The 21,333-nt window shown below is 42.1% G+C and overlaps 3 protein-coding genes across 4 annotated transcripts in view; 2 read left to right on the top strand and 1 right to left on the bottom strand.

Moving 5' to 3' along the window:
• LOC110488012 (zinc finger protein 385D) overlaps positions 1 to 4,042 on the top strand; it is a 41,191-nt gene extending 37,149 nt beyond the window's left edge. For both annotated transcript variants that reach the window (XM_036946595.1, XM_021559966.2), the window contains exons 6-8: positions 199 to 380; positions 1,553 to 1,654; positions 2,437 to 4,042. In XM_036946595.1, the coding sequence (XP_036802490.1) occupies positions 199 to 380; positions 1,553 to 1,654; positions 2,437 to 2,682 (530 nt within the window). In that variant the 3' untranslated portion in view covers positions 2,683 to 4,042. The remainder of the gene's footprint in view (positions 1 to 198; positions 381 to 1,552; positions 1,655 to 2,436) is intronic.
• Positions 4,043 to 9,689: 5,647 nt separating this feature from the next.
• On the top strand, positions 9,690 to 11,647 carry LOC110534780 (protein phosphatase 2C-like domain-containing protein 1). Its single transcript, XM_021619730.2, has 3 exons — positions 9,690 to 9,700; positions 9,873 to 10,696; positions 10,836 to 11,647. Exons 1-3 carry the CDS (start codon positions 9,690 to 9,692, stop codon positions 11,645 to 11,647), a joined length of 1,647 nt encoding a protein of 548 aa, XP_021475405.2.
• An 89-nt stretch (positions 11,648 to 11,736) lies between these two features.
• Positions 11,737 to 20,658, bottom strand: LOC110488005 (ras-related protein Rab-5A). The gene is made up of 6 exons (XM_021559952.2): positions 20,479 to 20,658; positions 16,523 to 16,750; positions 16,133 to 16,284; positions 13,609 to 13,731; positions 13,376 to 13,469; positions 11,737 to 13,265 (listed from the first exon to the last, which is right to left on the bottom strand). Exons 2-6 carry the CDS (start codon positions 16,686 to 16,688, stop codon positions 13,150 to 13,152), a joined length of 651 nt encoding a protein of 216 aa, XP_021415627.1. The 5' UTR covers positions 16,689 to 16,750; positions 20,479 to 20,658; the 3' UTR covers positions 11,737 to 13,149.
• Positions 20,659 to 21,333: the final 675 nt, after the last annotated feature.

Below are 21,333 nucleotides of genomic sequence, written 5' to 3'. Positions count from 1 at the left end.
GCTCTTAAATAGAGTTCACTCTTCTGTCCATGTGAAGAACACAGCCAATCATGTCCATCATTTGATTGGTAGGGTCTATTCATTGGCAAATAATGTCAGTGCCTCTCAATGCTGTTTACATAATAGTGGCAAATGACTGTGGATGCAAATGCCTTATAGACCTTATTGTGACTCACTTTTTCCGATTTTATCATCCAGGTACGAAGCACAAGACCATGCTAGAGGCCAGGAGTGGTGTGGGCTCCATCAAGTCCTTCCCCCGGCCAGGGGTCAAGAGTAAGCTAGCTCCGCCCACCAAGGCAGCCACGGGCCTGCAGAACAAAACATTTCACTGTGAGATCTGCGATGTGCACGTCAACTCCGAGACACAGCTAAAACAGGTGGGATACACCAGGGTGTTACATGAACATTAGCCATTGTATATTATCACAGTTCCATGAGGGAAAATTATGAATTTGTTTAATGGAAATTGTTTGAATTCACTATATTTAAATGTCATGTTCTTATCAGTGGTATAACTGTATCTGTCTCTCTTGGGTTCATTGAAGTAGTGTCTAATTAGAAATTATTACTAAGCCTACGCAATATAACCTTGAAATGACAGAGAACAGTTTTCAGGCATTGATTACACTAAATGAATAGAAACAAATGAGTAGGTAGGCTTACAAAACTGGATGAATGGAACATGTCTTAAAATTGAATTGGCAAGTTTTTTTTATATATATATTTGGACTTGTAGAGTGCTGCATTGATCATGCAATTTTGACATATTGCATTTACTGGCAATTTTCTTGTTTTAATTTGTACCTCTACGGCTGACAACCCTTCCGAATCAATTAGTGGTGTTCTGTTCTCCTTGGTCTTTTTGAGGCCCCTTAACTCTTAAGGATGCGCCACTTTTTTCAATTTCCGCCTAAAATGACATACCCAAATCTAACTGCCTGTAGCTCAGGACCTGAAGCAAGGATATGCATATTCTTGATAACATTTGAAAGTAAACACTTTGCAGTTTGTGGAAATGTTAAATTAATGTTGGAGAATATAACACATTAGATCTGGTAAAAGATAACACAAAGAAAATAATGCGTATTTGTATTGTTTTTTTGTACTGTCATCTTTGAAATGCAAGAGAAAGGCCATAAATGTATTATTCCAGCCCAGGCACAATTTACTGATCCAATGAACCATTGCATTTCTGTTCAAAATGTTGTATAAAGACTGCCCGAATATGCCTAATTGGTTTATTAATACATGTTCAAGTTCCTAACTGTGCACTCTCCTCAAACAATAGCATGGTATTATTTCACTGTAATAGCTACTGTAAATTGGACAGTGCAGTTAGATTAACAAGAATTTAAGCTTTCTGCAAATATCAGATAGATAGATGTCCTGGGAAATGTTCTTGTTTCTTACAATCTCATGCTAATACGTTAGCTCAACCGTCCCGCGGGGGACCCACCGATCCTGTAGAGGTTTAAGTAAATCTAGGACCACTTGTGGTCTCTCTCTTTCTTACTATATAACCTTACTGTCCTCTCCATCTCTCCTCCAGCACATCAGCAGCAGACGTCACAAAGACCGAGCGGCGGGCAAACCGGCCAAACCCAAATACAGTCCCTACAGTAAACCCCCGAAAGTCCAGGCCACACAACCAGTAAGTCCCTCCTTGTCTCAATACTGACAAAATACAGAATCATAGGAATCACCTAAACAATCAGAAAGTCTCCACAAATCTATGTCACCAAGATGTGAGAGACACGATTGAGGGTATCTCTTTCTTGTTTTGTAATCTAAAACGGTGTTCTTCATTATTTGTTTATTTAATAACCCCTGGATATGAAGTTGATACGGTTTGTGACTTTACAGGCCTAGTAAAAATGAAGGTCTGAGACCGACATGCTAAAGGTGGAATTTATTGGGGATTCATCTGGGGCCCCAAAAAATTAAAGTTGAGTTTCCATCACGGGTCTCATAAAGTGGCAGACAGAGATAACTTGCGACCAGGCCCAGAGGTTGGCAATCTGTGGGAAATGACACATCTAAATCCCATCATCAACTGTATTAACCCAGTGGAGACACTTATATATGAAAAGAGCAAAGATTCCTCCCAGTAGGTTAGAATACATCAGTCAGTTGATTGACAGCACATAACAATTTCCATCTTGGTGTTCAGAGGAAGCTCCATTTACCTATCACTAATACAGAAGACGATTTCAAAGGGCTCCATTGACCTTCAAACCCATACTCTCAGACACTGATTGAGTTTTTTGTTCTGTCTTTCTCCCTCCCTGTCTCTCTCTCGCTCTGTCTCTCTCGCTCTCTCTCTGTCTCTGTCTCTCTTTCTCGCGCTCTCTCTCGCTCTCTCTCTCTCTCTCTCTCTCTCTCTCTCTCTCTCTCTCTCTCTCTCTTTCTCTCTCTCTCAATCTCACTATCCAGGTGAAGCTGACAGTGGGGAAGGAGTTGTGCCAACCTCAGATCACCCAGATAATGCCCGCTCACCTGGCAGCATTGGCATCAGCAGCAGCAGCCATGGGCTCGGCCTTCCCCGGCCTCCGCTCCACCCATGCTCCCTCCCATGGCCCCACCCTTTTTCCGACACAGACCCTCCCTGCTGCCCTGCTCCGCCCCGCCCCCGGGCCTGTCAGGACCTCCCATACACAGTTACTGTTTGCCCCCTACTGACTCACAACCCCACCATATAGACTCTATGGACTTCCCATGACGGCCGTGCCACAGAAGTTGTTATGAACCAGAGTCCTCTTCCCTCTGCTTATCCCTTTATACATTTGGACCATAGGCCACCTTCACCAGAATATGGGGATAATAGGCACACAGGAATTGTTTAACCCATACTGCCAGATAAACCCTACTGGGCTGGCCAGACCTCCCGTTATGGATTTCCAAAGGAACCCATCAATGGCCTAGAATTGATCAGTGTCCCCCTTCCCTCTGCTGTTCCCCCTACATTCAGAGAAGAACCACACCGGAACGAATAATGGCTAAAATAAATAGATGGGCGCGGTGTGTTAGCGATCACCTGCTGGGTGTGAACGATCCAACATGTAGAATCTTGGGGAAATAACCTCAAATAATAGCAGATATTCTGGTCAGTGGCGATAGGACGGCCACCCACGGCTTTTAACCAACCGTTTGTCGCCCTGGTGTGTTTCCTCTGAAGACTACGATCTTCACCAAAACATATGGACTCCAGACAACCTGAAGCATTACATCTGGACTACTGCCCACTCTATTCCATTTGGGTTACTACTGCTCTACAGTATTAACCCTGCATTTCCCGTTCCACTTGACTACAGGCCAGTCTCTTCATTACTGTAGAACCACCCTGTCGAATCTACTCGTTCATCTTCACAGAGTCATTGACTCATCACAATTCCCTCCTATAGTAGCTAGTACTTAGTCGTACCCACACAGACACCCCTTCTAGTATTACAAGGCTACTTAGCCCCAAACGTTCCTGTGCCATTCTCTTGTCCTTGAATCATACCCAAGAACAGGACTCGGAGTTATATTGTACTGCAATAATGTATAAGACAAACCAGTGAACTATGCAGTGTCATTTCTGTCTAATGCGAGGCACAGTTTGAGCTATAAATGTGTTATAGGGATATCATATTTGCAGAGATAGTGTCGCACTAAGATCATTGCTTCAGTGGAGGTAGTTATCACTCACGGCTGATACGGATCTCCTCTTTTGCTGTATGCACTTTAAGTCCCCCCTCTGTTGACGTCTGCAGTGCATTAGCTGGCTAGAGTATGTGTTGTAGTTCCTCTTGCATTACGTGTATGTGTCTGTTGGTGTGTAAGTGTTTGTTTCTTTGTGTGTGTGCGTATGTGTGTGGGTGTGTGTATATGGGTGTTTGTGTGTGACCTTGCCCTCCACCTTAAAGCCATCCCAGCTGACACCCAATAACCATTCTGAATGACCACGTCATGGTTTAAAGGGACCACTAATGCTTGTGTATAATATCTGTTAATGTGTAAAAGATGAACAATTTCAAATAAAAGAGTCTTACTTTGTTAACTTTGTTGATCCTACAATTCACCAATGGGACTGTACCGTTGCACATGCATGTAGAAAAATGTACGCACTACAGTAAGTCACTCTGGATAAGAGCCTCTGCTAAATGACTAAAACGTCAAATGCACACGTTATAGTGTCACAACACAATTGAAGGCTCTCAGCTTGCGTGACGATTGCCGTTGTTTGTCATGAGTCTTTTTCTGGAGGCAGTGCAGCAGAGTGATCACTAGCTGGCACAGCCACAAAGTCATACAATCTGATGTTGTACCTAACCCTAATGCCTAACCTTAACATTTAAATTAAGACCTAAAAGCAACAACAGAAATAAAAAATAAAAACATGTTTCTTTTTACAATATAGTCAATTTAAGGGGAAATCATCCTGTTCTGCCTCCAGGACAAGACTCATGACAATAAACGTCAACCTGCAGATTGCTTCCCATCAGGAAGTAAAATCATTGATAAACAGGTTTCGACGTCAGCAATTTGAGCTAACCAAAACACTATAAGTCATCAGGTACATATTGTAGACATTTGTTCAGTCTGCCTGTGGTCCAGTCCATGAACCCATAAGGCTGTGCGTCAATCCCCAGTCTGTAGCATATCTGCCCAAAGACTCCTGACAACATTCCTGACACACACAACTCCCCTCTCCAGCCAGAGGGAGCTTACTTCCAACCCTAATCCAACTCCAAAAACAACAAAGCAGGCCACCTGATGACCAGAGAGCAAGACATTAAAGTGTGTGACAAATGGGTATTGAGGTTCCTTGGTACCACAGGGCGAAATACAGAAGGGTTTATTTCCAAAATATTAGCACCTTACATTTATCACCTGTTTATTAGGACTCCTGAGAAAACCACAGATTGGATTGATGAATTGCGTCCTACTCGATGCCAACCAAACTTTTGATATCTTTTCCTTTGGCCACAGAAAACATTCATTTTATGATTGTGAAGATTTGATCTGGTGGGCTGTGGATGTGTAACAACAGCCGTGTTTATATGCAGTAGCACACACTGGTTGTTTTCTGTCATCTTTTTTTTTTAAAGACAGAAGTTCATTGCGCTATTGCTTCTATTGAGTAGGTCTTCCCTTTCTATCCATGTAGGCTGTAGAAAACGGTGTCGTGCTGGAGGGCTAATGTACAGGCAGGAGGATGTGTAGTAACACAGTAGGAACAGGCTCTGAAGTCGGATACCCTTGGGACACAAGGGCAGATTCCGACAGCGTGTCTGTCCATGTTCACCTCGGATTCCACAGTATGATAAGTGCCTCAATTAACATTCCACGTCCATTACAACTTCATATTTCTTCCATCGGGTTTTATACCGTTTTGAAACCTGGTGCTGTTATCTTCGACTGAACACCTGCACCACATGCCAGTTGGTTTTTACAGTCTCTGTTTCAGCAGACTGCTTTCATGCCTTTCATGGTTGAAATTAGGATAGGGATTTGATTAGAAGTCCCAGTCAAATATTTTTGTGAGAAGGTAGAATTATTGGAGTGCTGAAAACAACAAATGAAATCCAAATGAAATCCTAATGTAATCCTAATCCAAACATAGGTCTGAACACAGAGTTTTTGAGGTTTGGTTTCGAAATGTGTCTAAAATGTGCCATTTGCCTTTTCTTTTTCTCAGTCTTAAAGAGCTATACAGTACCTTTGACCTTGGCAATAAAGTTAGCCTTAAAAATGAGAGCAAAGCCCACAAGCTTCGGCTTGTTTAGGAGTCTATGGTTACCATGCAGTTCAGATCGACCAAGACACAACAACATTACAAACATGTTTCCCCAAATGTATTGGAATGAGTTTGTTTGAATGGAACTGAGATCCAAACATAAGGAAAGCATTTACATGCAAACAAATAGCCCAACTAAGTTTTCTGCTCTCCACATTGTACAGTGTAGCTATTGTTGACATCTCCCATTGGCTCCAAATCCACCTTCATTCCGAGGCTTTGTCATGTCCAATATCAACATGCGGAATCACTGAGTCAGAGGGAGAAGAAATTGGCACAAATAGTATACAAATAAATAAATAATACTAGCCTTGATTACTAATGTTGTCATGGATTCATTGCATGCATACAGAAACCCTTACTCTGTTAGCTCAGATTACTACTGGCTGACCCCTCATACTAAACTAGTATATTCAGTTATATGACCCGCCCTTGCCTTGCTCTCCTTGGCCACATCAATTATTGAGCCATTAATTATTGGCTCAAACAGATGTCACTCAAGTGAGACGGAGACTGTGACCCTAATGAATAACCTGCCGCCATAAACACACAGAGAGCGTGTTGGACCAGTCTGAACGGATCTGAGAGGTGCTATTTATTACAAGGAGAAAGAACTAGTAAAAGGGAATGGTTCCATGTCAGTGATTGGCCAATATATCAGCCAGTATGATGTTATAAATGCTTATACTGCTCCATGTCTCTTCTAGGAACCAAATAAGCGTTCAAATAGAACGTATTAATATATATCTGAGGCAATATGGGAGGAGTAGCCTACCTATAAAAGGGCACTATGTGTGCAGCAACTACTCAGCTAGCGCACAACATTCTGAGAACCATATGTTTCTTAGAGTTTGTTGTGAGCGTGGTTGTCTTATGATTATTTTGCATACAACATTCTAGGAAAGGTGCAGGATATCCAGCTAGAGCGAAACATTCTGAGAACCATATGTTTCTTAGGGATGAATTTCAGTACTTCAGCATAACATTTCCTAAAGGTTTCCTCATTGTTCTATTTAAAGTCGTGTTCTCAGAGCATTAAGAGAACTTTCCATAAAAACCACAAGAAAACACAAGTAACGTTCAAAGAACATAATAAGAATATACACTCCGTTCTCTGGGTCAACAAAACTCTCTCCATCCTCTGTCTTGTTAAGTGTGCTCAGATGTGTTGGCCGCACCCACTAATTGGCCACACCTGATCTTAATGAGTAAGTGTTTTCTTTGAAATGGGGTTTGTTTGAATAGACAAATATGTAAAACTTTGTATGAGTAAACAGGATTTGTAAAAATTTTAACCAGTAAGTTGACTGAGAACACATTCTCATGTAGAGCAACGACCTGGGGAATAGTTACAGCGGAGGGATGAATGAGCCAATTGGAAGCTGGGGATAATTACATGTCTATGATTTGGAATTTAGGCAGGACACTGGGATTAACACCCCTACTCTTATGATAAGTGCAATGTGAGCTTTGGTGACCACGTCGTCCCACCCGAAAGACGGCACCATATACAGGGCATTCCTCAATCACTGCCCAGGGATATTTGCTTTTTTTTCAGACCAGAGGAAAGAGTGCCTTCTACTGGCCCTCCAACACCACTTCCAGCAGCATCTGGTCTCCAATCTAGGGACCGACCATGATCAACCCTGCTTAGTTTCAGAGGCAAGCCAGCAGTGGGATGCAGGGTGGTATGCTGCCCACTTCTGTTCTCAGAATGTTAAAAAAAAAGTTCAGTTTTACCGGCCAGGAAACTTACAGCTTAATTCCCAGAACCAATGGGAAACCAAAAATGTACATTCCCACAACTTCCAAAGAACCAAATATCAAAATAACCATGCTGGGTATGATCTACAAGGCAAGGTTATACACTTTATAGAGTGCTTAAGAAAATGAAAGTGCCCCTGGGCTGAGTGTAAGGTTGTGTAAGGTCTGCGGACAGGTTGTATAATTGTGCGTGCGTGTGTGTGTGTGTTCAGTGTTCTCTATCAATGTCAAGTGCCTATCAATATTTAGTTGACAGGAAATATTCAAGCTATGATGGAGATCATGTAAACTGTTTACCAATGACACATTTTGGTTAGTCATTTTTAGAAACAACTTACTGTAGATGACATATCCCTGCAGGCAACTGCCTGGTTCTGATAGTTGGGAATTTGTGTTATAGTTTCAGTGTCGCTGTCTCCTTCTCATCACCTGATATAGAAATATAGCAGTAATGTATGCAGTCCAGGAGAGTTATCATGGTAATAGAACTGTCAGGGAAGTGACATCTCAGGGTTACGGTGATGACACCTAGGATAGGTGATGCAGGCCGACAGCTAAGGAGATCACACCAGATAGCAGCTGTGACTTTCAGGAAGTGTCATCTTGTGTTTCATGTCAACTGCAGGTTTTATTTTTTATCATTTTTAATTGAACCTTTATTTAGCTAGGCAAGTCCGTTAAAAACAAATTGTTATTTACAATGATGGCCTACCCTGGCCAATTGTGTCTTGCCCTATGGGACTCCCAATCACGGCCGGTTGTCATACAGCCTGGAACCGAACCAGGGTCTGTAGTGACACCTCTAGCACTGAGATGCAGTGCCTTAGACCGCTGCACCACTCAGGAGCCCCTAAAGGTAAGAAGGAAGTGAACACATTCATGCATCCCGCTGCTTCCCTAATGATCTATTAACCATGTGTCATGCAGTAATGTCTGTACATTACAGCAGTATGTTATAACAACATTTTCACCAATGTTCTGTAAGGTACACTATATATACAAAGGTTAGTGGATTCGGCTATTTCAGCCATTATTGTGAAGTGGAAACGTCTAGGAGCAACAATGGCTCAGCCGTGAAGTGGTTGGCCACACAAGCTCACAGAACGGGACCGCCAAGTACTGAAGCACGTAGCGCGTAAAAATCGTCCATCCTCAGTTGCAACACCCACTACCGACTACCAAACTGCCTCTGGAAGCAACGTCAGCACAATAACTGTTCGTCGGGAGCTTCATGAAATGGGTTTCTACGGCTGAGCAGCCCCACAAAAGCCTAAGATCCCCATGTGCAATGCCAAGCGTCGGCTGGAGTGGTGTAAAGTTCACCGCCATTGGACTCTGGAGCAGTGGAAACACGTTCTCTGGAGTGATGAATCACGCTTCCTCATCTGGCAGTCCAAAGGACGAATCTGGGTTTGGCGGATCCCAGGAGAACACTACCTGCCCCAATGCATAGTGTCAGCTGTAAAGTTTGGTGGAGGAGGAATAATAGTCTGGGAATGTTTTTCATGGCTCAGGCTATGCATGCCCCTTCATTCCAGAGAAGGAAAATCTTAACATTAGATCATACAATGATATTCTAGACGATTCTGTGTCCATATACTTTTGGTTATGTAGTGTGTTTGAGGTGCCTTTAATGATGGTATGGATGTAAAATTCTCATTCTAATTGTTTAAGGATTATTTCATTAAACTCCAAGTATGAAATTATAGATTTTGTCAACATTCCAAGAGTAGCCTATAAGGTAGGCTGGCTCACACTGACTCTTATTCCATGGTCCCCTTTGAGATGGTGTACTACTGCTGCCATCTGTTGGATAAAAGAGGGGTTACAGGTGCACAAAGCCAGCTCTTTAAGTACTTTAAGTAAATTGACAAGCCTGTACTCTTTTTGTTGTTGTCCCCTTTCACTCAACACTATTAATCAGACTACTACTTTACTCTAAATGTCCATAATGACCAAAAGCCTACCAAACATCTTTCTCCATTTGATTCCGGAAAAAAAAAAGACTTATTTGGAAGGCTCTCGCATAAGCTGCACAATGTTGTCATAGTGCCTTTAGTTGCCAAGGAAACTGTTTCTGTGGAAAGGCCAGTAAACAGCTGAACTCAATCTAAAGTACTGCCATTACTTGAGGCGAGCATAAATGGACTCATGGTACACCCCTTCACATTATGTCTGGAAATATTCACTAGGCTAGTTTGAGAAATAAGTTATTATTTGTTACTAATATAATGGAACTTGTGAAATGGAAAATGAAAGGGCGACACATTTCAGTCCTGATTTGTTTGTGTTTGTATTCCCATTCTTTGAATAATTCTCACTCCAGTATTCCCATAGAGGGGCTCCCTGGGGAATCCTTTGACTCCAGTCCTGACACAGGAAGTCCTTACCCTTCCCAACACCATGCCCTCCACCACAGTGGGAGCAATATCCATGGCAACCCATCTTCCAATTTGGAGAAAGGTAAGAGCCCCTTCAGCGTCAGGGTACAGTGTGTGGACTTTGTCCAACTTCAGCGCATGGCAGAATACAGCGTTACCACGCACAAAGGGAGCAACCCGTTCATCCGTGCTGTGGCAGTGTGTGAGGAGAAAAACTCCACATGGAAAAAGAACATGGAGGATGTGACCATTTTTCATGAGGGGTATGGAGGCAAAGAGGGGACCAGCTTTTTCGGGGTCTTTGACGGGTTTCACGGACAGATTTCTGCAGTTACAGCATCTAGGGAGATGCCTGTTTTAGTCCTGGAGCAACTCTCCAAACAGGACCCCTTGCTCTCCTTGGAGAAGGACCAGGTGAAGCTACTGTCACGCTTTGAAGCCCTGTTCCAGAAAGACTACAACAGACCTTACCCAGGCCAGGCCCAGAACATTGGACTAGGCCTAGGCCCCGAGCAGCTGGAGAATCTGACCAATATGGAACAGGTGAACCTAGCCTTCACCACAGCCTTCTGGAAGATGGACCGGGTCCTGGGGCTTGGCAAGAACGAGACCTCCAAGATCCGCTGGAGTGGCTGCACAGCGCTCCTCTGCCTGATCGACAGTGGGCTGCCCTCCTCAGACGGGAAGGAGCAGGGAACAGGACAGGAGAGTAATACACCAACCCCCTCACAGGAGTTACAGGGTGGAAGAATTCTCATTGCTAACTGTGGTCAGTATTTTACTAGCATACTGATAATACACTGAAAAAAATGATACAGAACAAGTCTTATTCATTGAATACTATCAATTTCCAAATCTCTTGTTGATTCACATTTCTCCCAAATCTCTTGTTGATTCCCATTTCACAGGTAATGTCCATGCGGTGCTGTACAAACAAGGCAGGGGCTTTCGTCTGACCAAAGACCACAGCACGTCCAACCCTAAAGAGCGCAAACGCATCCTCCAGTCCGGAGGGGCAATCAGCGTCAACAAACAGCACGGTCTGGTGGAGGGGCTGACTGAGGCCACCCGAGGGCTTGGTCATTATGGCGATCGCAAGCTGAAAAAGTCAGTCATCCCTGTGCCTTACTCTGTGTCGCTGCCCACGGACCCATCCTTCCAGATGCTGGTCCTAGCGTCCAGTGGCCTCTGGGAAGTCTTGGATGAGCATGCAGTGGCTGAGAGAGCTCTGACTGTCATTGAGTTGACTCAACAGAAATTAATAGTGAAGACCCTGTGCCTCATGCAAACTGTTGAGGATTCGTCCGTTTCAGATTCTCAAAGTTGCATACAGTCAAGACCAGGGTCATCTATTTTTGATAGTGAAGAACCTTCCAGTGTCAAGGATGAGGACAACCCACCAGAGTTGGACATGCCAGAGCCTCTGGGGGTACAAGCTAGAGATATTCAGAATGCAGAGGAAACAGAGAGACATCAATCCCTAGTCCTGCAGCAGGAGAGTGAGGTCAATGTGAAGGGAACTATGGCTGACAGTCTGAAGAATCTCACCTTGGACTACGAGCGCCTTGCAGCTGACATTTGTAGAGAGCTCGTGGACACAGCATTGGTCTCAGGTTCAAGGGAAAACATTTCAGTCATGGTCATACTTCTTCATGGGTTGGATGTGCTCAGAGAAAACACTCTCAAAGGAGAGTTGACAAAGCAAACAAATACCATGTAATTATAACTTCAGGACAATTGTTCAAGTTTTACCAAGAATGAACAACTCTTGCAGTTCTTGTGATATTGAAAACATAAAGGCATGCAATATACCTCATTTATTGAATTTATTGACTTGTACCCTGATACTCAAACTGATCAGTCCTTCACTAGTCATGTTTTACATTGTTAAATCCACCTGGCTTCAGAAAGACTACCAGTCAGATGGTGCTACTATCGGTTGTTTGAGGCAATAGGTTAGCAAGTCCGACACAGTGCATGAGTTTTATGAAACATAATGGCCAGTCATTAATTAAACTATAACCAACAATTGTGCAATGCAATAGTCCTCTGAAATATGAACAGACCATTGAGAAAAGTAACAAGACACAGGTGAATTGCAATTGAATTGTTAATAACACTACATATTTAAAAAGACCACCATTGATTAGCATTTAACCAGTTTGTGACAAGGTAAAAAACACATAGCTGACCTAGACCGACATTGGTGTACTGTACAATTGTTCAAAATCTCTAGACATTTTCCTGACAAGCTTATGCCCTCCAATATGTATTGGTAGGAGACTTTGCAACACCCTATATAACAGTAGAGTAATATTCCAGACTGATGATAGGTAATAGTCAAGACTTATGTTGGTGCATGTTATGAAGCCTAATTTTAAACACCACTAATTCTGACAAGTTGATAGCTGAACAATAGCAGTTTGAGGAAACAAAGGACTTGTCATATGTTAGGTCTTAACAAGACAATTTACAAAGCTTGTCTGAGCATGTCCAACTGTCTCAGTGTTCTTCATTAAATCAATGCATCAACCAGAGAATGTTGTGATTTCAAGAGGGACTTCCAATGATGCACAAGCCAGTCATCATAGATGTGACAAACTTGCAGAGTCACCAGCCATCCAATCACAAAACCACCCTTAAACCCTGTTCAACCGGTTGGATGTTCTCGCCAAACTTCTCTGCAGACAAAGATGTTGTCGTCTCGGCAGCAGGTGCAAGGAAGTGGAATGCTTGGTTTGACAGTCCTTGCCTGACACTGCTTCAATAATGTTATTATACTCAGTACAAACAGTAATAGCCTCCAGGCATTTAACAATGGGGGAATTTGGTTTGTTTTGGTTGGAAGGACACAACTTACTTTTATCCCCAGTCCACAAACCCTATGACCTAGGTTACACTTTCTCTTCAGGGAATCAGACACACACACACCGTTCTCTCTCTCTCTCTCATATGGGTTAGTCTTCCAACTGAATTAAGTAAAAAAATATGTTTTAGGCCTTGTAGTGATACATGCATACATTATACTGACATACACTTTTTTTAAATGAAAGTAAAAACAAAAAAAAGTATTAAATGCAGCTATACAGAGTCTTTAGCTATTCCGGGGAGAAAGGACGAGAGGTGGAAGGTCTGATGTCAGAAAGGGGAACACCATGTCCAGATGTTATTCAAAGTTAGGAGGAGAGGGGGAAGGTGCATGTGGGAAGAGTGGGCCAGGTTTTAGGTACTGCAGCAGGAGCGACTGGCCGGCTGAGCTGCCTCCGTAAGATCCACTCCCCGGTTCCGCCCACTGTACGCGCCGTCAGCTTGAGGCTCGTTCTTGGGTAATTTCTTTGCTGTGAAGCGATAAGGAAAACATTTAGGACCTGTGTTTCTATTATCAGATTGATAGACGCTTTAACATTTTCAAACTAAGTGTAATGAACATGGAACATAAAACACTTACCAATAGCCATGAACATTTCATTAACATTCATAGAGGTCTTTGCTGATGTTTCCATGAACAGTAAACTGTTATCATCTGCGTACGACTGGGCATCCTGGAAGAAAACCACCAAAATCAGTCAATATGCAACAAAGGTTGTGTTTAACTGCCTTATAGGTCAAATTGTATGATGACTCCATTGAGAATAAAACTAGCACAGTGTAATGTTCATTAGTAAATTCACTGGCACGAACCTGAAAATCCAATGCTCTTTTGTTTGCAAGGTCAGCTTTGTTCCCAGCTAAAGCTATTACAATATTTGGACTGGCTTGTCTCTGAAGCTCCTTAACCCAGTTCTTTGCTCGTGCAAAGGACTCCTGGCAAACATCAGAGGACGAGAGATTAAGTCAGACAATAACAAGGTCCTTGTGGAAGAATGACAACACAACCCCTCCCTTCATTCCCTGGTTATGCTATTGACTTTGCAGGATATCCAAGATGTGGTCTCATTAAAGGAGAACTTCTATAAAATATGACAATTAAATATAATGTTCCCCAGCTTACATGTATGGGGAGTTTGTCAACAAGATGTATCATATTGCTGAGTTGAAGTCATGCTCTGCTCCAAACATTGGCTTAAGCTTTGTGTACAAAGCATTGAGTTAGAAAACCAAGCTCGTTTGACAGCTTATTTCCATGAAATACTACGTTCTAACAACTTCCCAGCAAACATCTTAGCAAATAAAGCAAAAGCAGACATGGGGATCAACATAGAATTTCTCATTGGCGTTGCTCTTTTTTTTTAAATTTTTTAACCAGGTTTGTTAATCTCAATGAGACTATTTTACAAGAGACCTGGCCAAAATTGCAGCACAAAGTATCAGAAACATTTACAACATAAAAAGATCAATTTACACATTGAACAGAAAGATGGTTTGGGAAAGTGTGGTGCAACTAGGGGTAAAAACAATGACAGCCCCTCAATTCATTTGTTAAAACAAAAGTGCCCTAGATGTTACAAGTTTGTTAGGACCAAATTAAATTAATAGGGATGTTTTAGAATTGGGTCAAATCTAAGAACTACAGAAAGATGCTTGAAAACATGTCAGCAAAACGAGGCTACCCTTTTTCCTCAATTTTCTTCAGATTCTCAACTAGGCCTATTAAAGATGGCCTAATCATCAAACTCCTGCTAAATTTTCACAGAATGTCTTCAGCTGTACCTAATGCTATACAGTTCATTCGGGAAAGTATTCAGACCCCTTAACTTTTTACACATTGTTACGTTACAGCTTTATTTTAAAATGGATTAAATTGTTTGTGCCCCCTCATCAATCTACACACAATGACAAAGCAAAAACAGGCACAGAAAATTTTGCAATATAAAGATATGTGAAATGTGATATTTCAGGTTTAGAAGTATTCAGACCTTTTACTCAGTACTTTGTTGAAGCACCTTTGGCAGAGATTACAGCCTTGAGTCTTCTTGGGTATGACGCTACAAGCTTGGCAAGCCTGACTTGAACCCTCTCAAGCTCTGTCAGGTTGGATGCGGAGCTATTTTCAGGTCTCTCCAGAGAAGTTTGATCGAGTTCAAGTCTGGGCTCTGGTTGGGCCACTCAAGGACATTCAGAGACTTGTTCCAAAGCCACTCTGTTTTCTTGGCCGTGTGTTTAGGGCCGTTGTCCTGTTGGAAAGTTAACCTTCGCCCCAGTCTGAGGTCCTGAGCATTCTGGAGCAGGTTTTCATCAAGGATCTCACTGTACTTTTCTCTGTTCATCTTTCCCCTCGATCCTGACTAGTCTCCCAGTCCCTGCCACTGAAAAACATCTCCACAGCATGATGCTGCCACCACCATAGGGGGGGTGCCAGATTTCCTCCAGACGTGACGCTTGGCATTCAGGCCAAAGAGTTCAATCTTGGTTTCATCAGACCAGCTTGTTTCTCATGGTCTGAGAGTCCTTTAGGTGCCTTTAGCGTCTGTCTGGCCACTCTACAATAAAGGCCTGATTGGTGGAGGGCTGCAGAGATGGTTGTCCTTCTGAGAGGTTCCCCCATCTCCACAGAGGAACTCTGGAGCTCTGTCAGAGTGACCATTGGGTTCGTGGTCACCTCCCTGGCCTAGGCCAATCTCCCCCCATTCCTCATTTTGGCCGGGCGGCCAGCTCTAGGAAGAGTCTTGGTGGTTCCAAACGTCTTCCATTTAAGAATGATGGAGGCACTGTGTTCTTGGGGACCTTCAATGCGGCAGAAATGTTTTGGTACCCTCCCACCAAATCTGTGCCTCGACACAATCCGGTCTTGGATATCTACGGACAATTCCTTCGACCTCATGGCTTGGTTTTTGCTCTGACATGCACCGTCAACTATGGGACATTATATAGACAGGTGTGTGCACCTTTACAAATCATGTCCATTCAATGGAATTTACCACAGGTGAACTCCAATCAAGTTGTAGAAACATCTCAAGGATGATCAATGGAAACAGGATGCACCTGAGCTCAATTTCAAGTCTCATAGCAAAAGGTCTGAATACTTACCTTATTTACGTATCTGGTTTTTATTTTTAATACATGTTCATGTCTAAAACCCTGTTTCTGCTTTGTCATTATGGGGTAGTGTGTGTAGATTGATGAGGGGGAAAAAAATATTTAATCAATTTTAGAATAAAAATGTGGAAAACGGGAAGGGGTCTGAATACTTTCCAAATGCACTGTACCTAATTTAAGAGTCTCTTTTAATGTGTGACAGAGTACATAAACCCGGCTGCTGACTCACTTTGTTAGTGATGTCGTAGACCACGATTGCGGCCTGGGCACCTCTGTAGTACATGGGTGCTAAGCTGTGGTAGCGCTCCTGACCAGCTGTGTCCCAGATCTCAAACTTGACTGTTGTGTCATCCAAACATATTGTCTGAGTCAGGAAGGCAGCTGAGAGGAGACAAACAGTCAAAGCAGCATTTAGAATTTTGTTTGCAGTAGGCTATAAGAAAAACATCTGGCTGTCCAGTTTCCAACAATGGACTATATATACACATCATGGGAGATTAATCAGAAATGTACATTCTGTAGGTTATGCAATCAGAATCACTACAGGACAAAAAAGATAGTGGAATGGACATAACCCAAAACCACTAACACATGAATAGAAGATGTCAGATCAGCCAACCTCCAATTGTGCTCTCTTGGAATTCATGAAACTGGCCCTTGACGAAGCGAAGTACAAGACTGGACTTTCCCACGGCGGACTCCCCTAAGAGTACTAATTTGAACTGGGAGATCTTGTTGCCTGTGTTCGGCCCATTGGGTCGTGTTGCACCACCCTTACTTGCCATGTCCTACACCCCAGTCTCTTGCTCTGGATGCAGAAGTACCGCTTGAACGGTTACTCCTAGAACTGCCAAAAATGAGATGTCACATTACTTACATTGTCAATAGATCAGTGAATAAAGTAGTGGGGGAAAAAATAAATACAACTACAAAATAATCCTAATTATCAACTTTGACGTTTAATTGGTTAGAAATTGTTAAATTAGCTTTGTCTCTGATCATCATTGTAATATCAGTGAATCACAGGATGTAGCTAGCTAGTTAACTACAGACAGTATTTGGAAATGTGACGACTTTCACTTGGCAATTAGCTAGTAACATTAGACTTGTTTACAAAGAGTATATTACACCTATTTCTTAACTGTCCCAACTAGGGTTGCAAAGGGTCGGAAACCTTCCGGGACATTTCTGGGGAAATTAAGCCCGGGAATTTTGCTTAAATTCAGTTAGCTTATAACAGTGAACCTTTTTTTGAGGGATACACATAAGGCAATTATAGGTCTTGTGGCATATTTTGGTTAAACTATCCCCAATTCAATGGAATTGCAACCCTCTGCATGCACACTGCATTCTTCCATCACATGTACAGCTGATTCTCAAGATCTTGCACACTAATGAGATGCTATTGAGCCCACAATACTACACTGTCTGAACCAAGGACTACATGCTTTCTGGTAAGTTTTGATTACAATACTACGTGAATATATTTTTATGACATATATGATTTTGTTAGCTAGTAAATAGTAGCCTACAGCAAAGTGTGTTTAAATCATTTCTAACTTGTTAAATCATTTCTGCTAGTTAGTTTTTGTTAACATTGGGGTTTTAGCTAGCTTGAGCCTGCTAACTGAGGAGTGTTAATTCACCTTTTTCCATACAGGTTTCATTTTTTTTTTTTAATGTATCACAAAATGAGTTGTTTAATCTAACTGCTTAACTATTTATCTGTACATGAATTGTATTCTGTTTTTTTTTCACTCTTTTTTTCTAATCTTTACAGGAAAATGCCACGGGCACTATCTGATGTGTGGAGACATTTCACTGCAGCTAATGTAGAAGGAAAAGCTCTGTACATTTGCAAATACTGTGCCAAATCATATGTGAAGAATGCAACAAAGATGAATCATCTGGCCAAGTACATAATGTTCCCTCAGCGCTAACAACAAGCAACCTCGTATAGAAGTAGAGACTTTTGTCAGAGGTGAAAATTATGAATCAGACAACTTATCGATAGCAACAACTCATGGTCCTCCTGGAATCCGAAGTGTTTTTTGACTAAAAGGGGGAACGAAGTCAGAGAAATGCTGATGAATGTCTTCTTCGAGCTGTGTATGCTATTGGAAGACATTTCTGAATGTTGTTTGCCCAGCATAGATCTCACAGAGACCAACCAGACATGCTTTATCTACTCATTTGCTGGATGCAGAGTTCAACGGAGTGAAGGTCAAGCAAATCATAGACAAAACAGACTGTATTGCAATCATCTCTGATGGGTGGTCAAATGTTCGTGGGGAAGGAATAATTAACTACATCATCTCCACCACTCAACCAGTATTCTACAAGAGCACAGACACAAGGGACAACAGACACGTCTCTACATTGCAGATGAGCTGAAGGCAGTCATTAATGACCTTGGACCGCAGGTATTTGCACTGGTGACAGACAATGCTGTGAACATGAAGGCTGCTTGGTATAAAGTGGAGGAGTCCTACCCTCACATCACACCCATTGGCTGTGCTGCTCATACATTAAATCTGCTCCTCAAGGACATCATGGCACTGAAAACAATGGATACACTCAACAAGAGAGCCAAGGAAATGGTTAGGTATGTGAAGGGTCATCAAGTTATAGCAGCAATCTACCTCACCAAGCAAAGTGAGACGAATAAGAGCACCACATTGAAGCTGCCCAGCAACACCCGTTGGGTGGTGTTGTCATGTTTGACAGTCTCCTGGAGGAGAAGGAGTCTCTCCAAGAAATGGCCATATCACAGTCTGTAGATATGGACAGCCCCATCAAGAGGATCCTCCTGGATGTTGCATTTTGGGAGAGAGTGGTATGCAGCCTGAAACATACAGCAGTAGCCATTGCATGGATTGAGGGAGACAATGCCATTCTGTCTGATGTTCAGACTCTGCTTGCAGATGTAAAAGAAGAAATCCGTACTGCCCTGCCCACTTCACTGTTGCTCCAAGCAGAGGAAACTGCAGTTCTGAAATACATCAAAAAGCATGAAGACTTCTGCCTGAAGCCCATACACACCGCAGCGTACATGTTGGACCCCGAGTATGCTGGCAAGAGCATCCTGTCTGGTGCAGAGATCAACAAGGCCTATGGTGTCATCACTATCGTGTCTCACCACCTTGGCCTGGATGAGGGCAAGGTTTTTGGCAGTCTGGCGAAGTACACTTCCAAGCAAGGGCATTGGGAAGGAGATGCAATATACCAACAAATCTTATCAGCCACCTAGTGGAAAGGACTTTGTGGATATGAGGCTCTTTCCCCTGTTGCCTCAATCATCCTCCAAATCCCACCAACATCAGCCACCTCAGAGCCCAACTGGTCCTTGTTTGGGAACACACACAACAAGCTGACCAATACAAGGGTTGAAAAATTGGTGGCCATCCGGGCAAATTTGAGGCATTTCGAGCCAGACAATGAGCCATCCTCAACAAGGTTGGAAAGTGACAGTGAAGATGAGGCCTCAGTCTGATGTTCAAGAGGTGGACATTGAGGAGTTACAGGGAGAATACATGGAAGCCTGAGAGGAAGACAACCAAAGCTTTATATTCTAGAATATCATTTTATAGATGTATGTTGAAAACGTTTTTGGGAGATGCAATGGATCATTGGGGATCATTCAATATTCTCTTTCTTTTGTTCAGTGAAATCATCCCATGTGAAGAGTCAACTCATTTAGTTCAAGTTCAACTCGTAACTAAATCGTTTTTTTGTTATTGGAAGGATTTAATAATTTGCATTTATGTATACTCATGATAAGGTAAAATGTTTGTCTCCATATGATATGGTAAATATCAAATGCAAAAAACATCTACATTTAAAATGGTATTAATAATAATATATTCCCGTTAATTCCCACGGAAAGTTTCCATCTGAATATTTCCCAAAATGTGCAACCCTAGTCCCAACAAGTAAACACAACAAGCCATTGTGTCTAGTCTAGCCAAAAATAATTGCAGTGAAGACATGTGGGTCGAAATCGTGTTACGTCAGTCTTAACCACAAATAACCACTGTGTTGACTAGCTAGCTAGTCAGTCATGATGGCGGATAAAACCGATCAGGCACTGTGTCCGTCAAAAATAATTATTAACTTCCTCAGTCCCACCCATTGGTCCAATCTTGTCTACGACAAATTGGTTAGCTAGCACGCTAGCTAGCCAGCCAGTTACAATTAGATAACGTAGTTAGCTATAATTATTTAGATTAGGTGGCTACTGTTATCGAGCTAGTTTACTTTATCTAGCTAACTAACTACAGTACATACAGTATATTGAAAAAATGTGCTAGTTCGTACACGAAAACTATCGGTCTTACTGCTAGCAAGCGACATAAGGTTGAACCACACCTCACCCTGCTTCACGCAAATACATAGAACCTAGCTACATACATACATTTCAATGGTCAACTCACAACAGTATATTAAGAACGGGTCAACTGTTGGTGTATTATTTGCTGTGAGCTAGCTAACAAAACATAGCTTTCGGCCTAGCCAGGGCTAGCTAGCAAGCTAGTTTTGCCGGTAAACTAGCTAGCTAGAATGATATCTGCTTACCTTATCCGATATAATTAACTAGGTAGCTGAAGGGATTTACAAAAAATATATATATTTCCGGCACTCCACAATCTTTTCAAAGGTCGATAAATTTCATAAAGCGTGTCCCTTTCCCACTTCCCGTTTGTTTTGTATGGTACGGTGTATGATGATAAATCGAGCACCTACGTAGCGCTGAGAATAAACCAATCACACACTCGTGTTAAAGGGGAAACCTACGATTTGAGGTTATACAACGTTTGTTTACATTTACTTTGTTGGAGTAAAACAACGTATATTTAGGGTTCTGATGGGGTAAGACAGTTGAACTAAGTTCGAGGCATTTATAAGTTATATTCTTAAAGAATCAATTTGTGCATTTAATTAATGTACAAGTCCAAAAATCGATTTTATTAGGCAACGAGGTAATGTTACACAAGTGTGATAACTCATTCACAAAAAACTTTGTAACATATGACATGACTTGATGTATGCAACTTTATGTCATAACATGTCATATTGTTAAAGTGTAGGCTAAAAGCATACATTTGCAATGTTCATAATCATACAGGTTCTTAATTGTTTTTTATTTTTATTTATACCTTTATTTAACTACGCAAGTCAGTTATGAACAAGTTCTTATTTACAATGACAGCCTACTGGGGAACAGTGGGTTAACTGCCTTGTTCAGGGGCAGAATGATAGTTTTTTCCTTGGCAGCTCGGGGATTTGACGGCCCAATGCTCTAACGACTAGGCTACCTGCCTCCCCAAGTGGTTGGGATTGAACCATTGAACATTGAACACCATTGAACATTTCTTAGTTTGGGTCTGAAACAATTGTTTCCATTTATCAGTTTCAAAGACAAGTCATTAC

The sequence above is a fragment of the Oncorhynchus mykiss genome, chromosome 2 (assembly GCF_013265735.2).
Source record: "Oncorhynchus mykiss isolate Arlee chromosome 2, USDA_OmykA_1.1, whole genome shotgun sequence".
NCBI classification, from domain to species: domain Eukaryota; kingdom Metazoa; phylum Chordata; class Actinopteri; order Salmoniformes; family Salmonidae; genus Oncorhynchus; species Oncorhynchus mykiss.
This window is presented reverse-complemented; position numbering and strand designations above follow the sequence as displayed.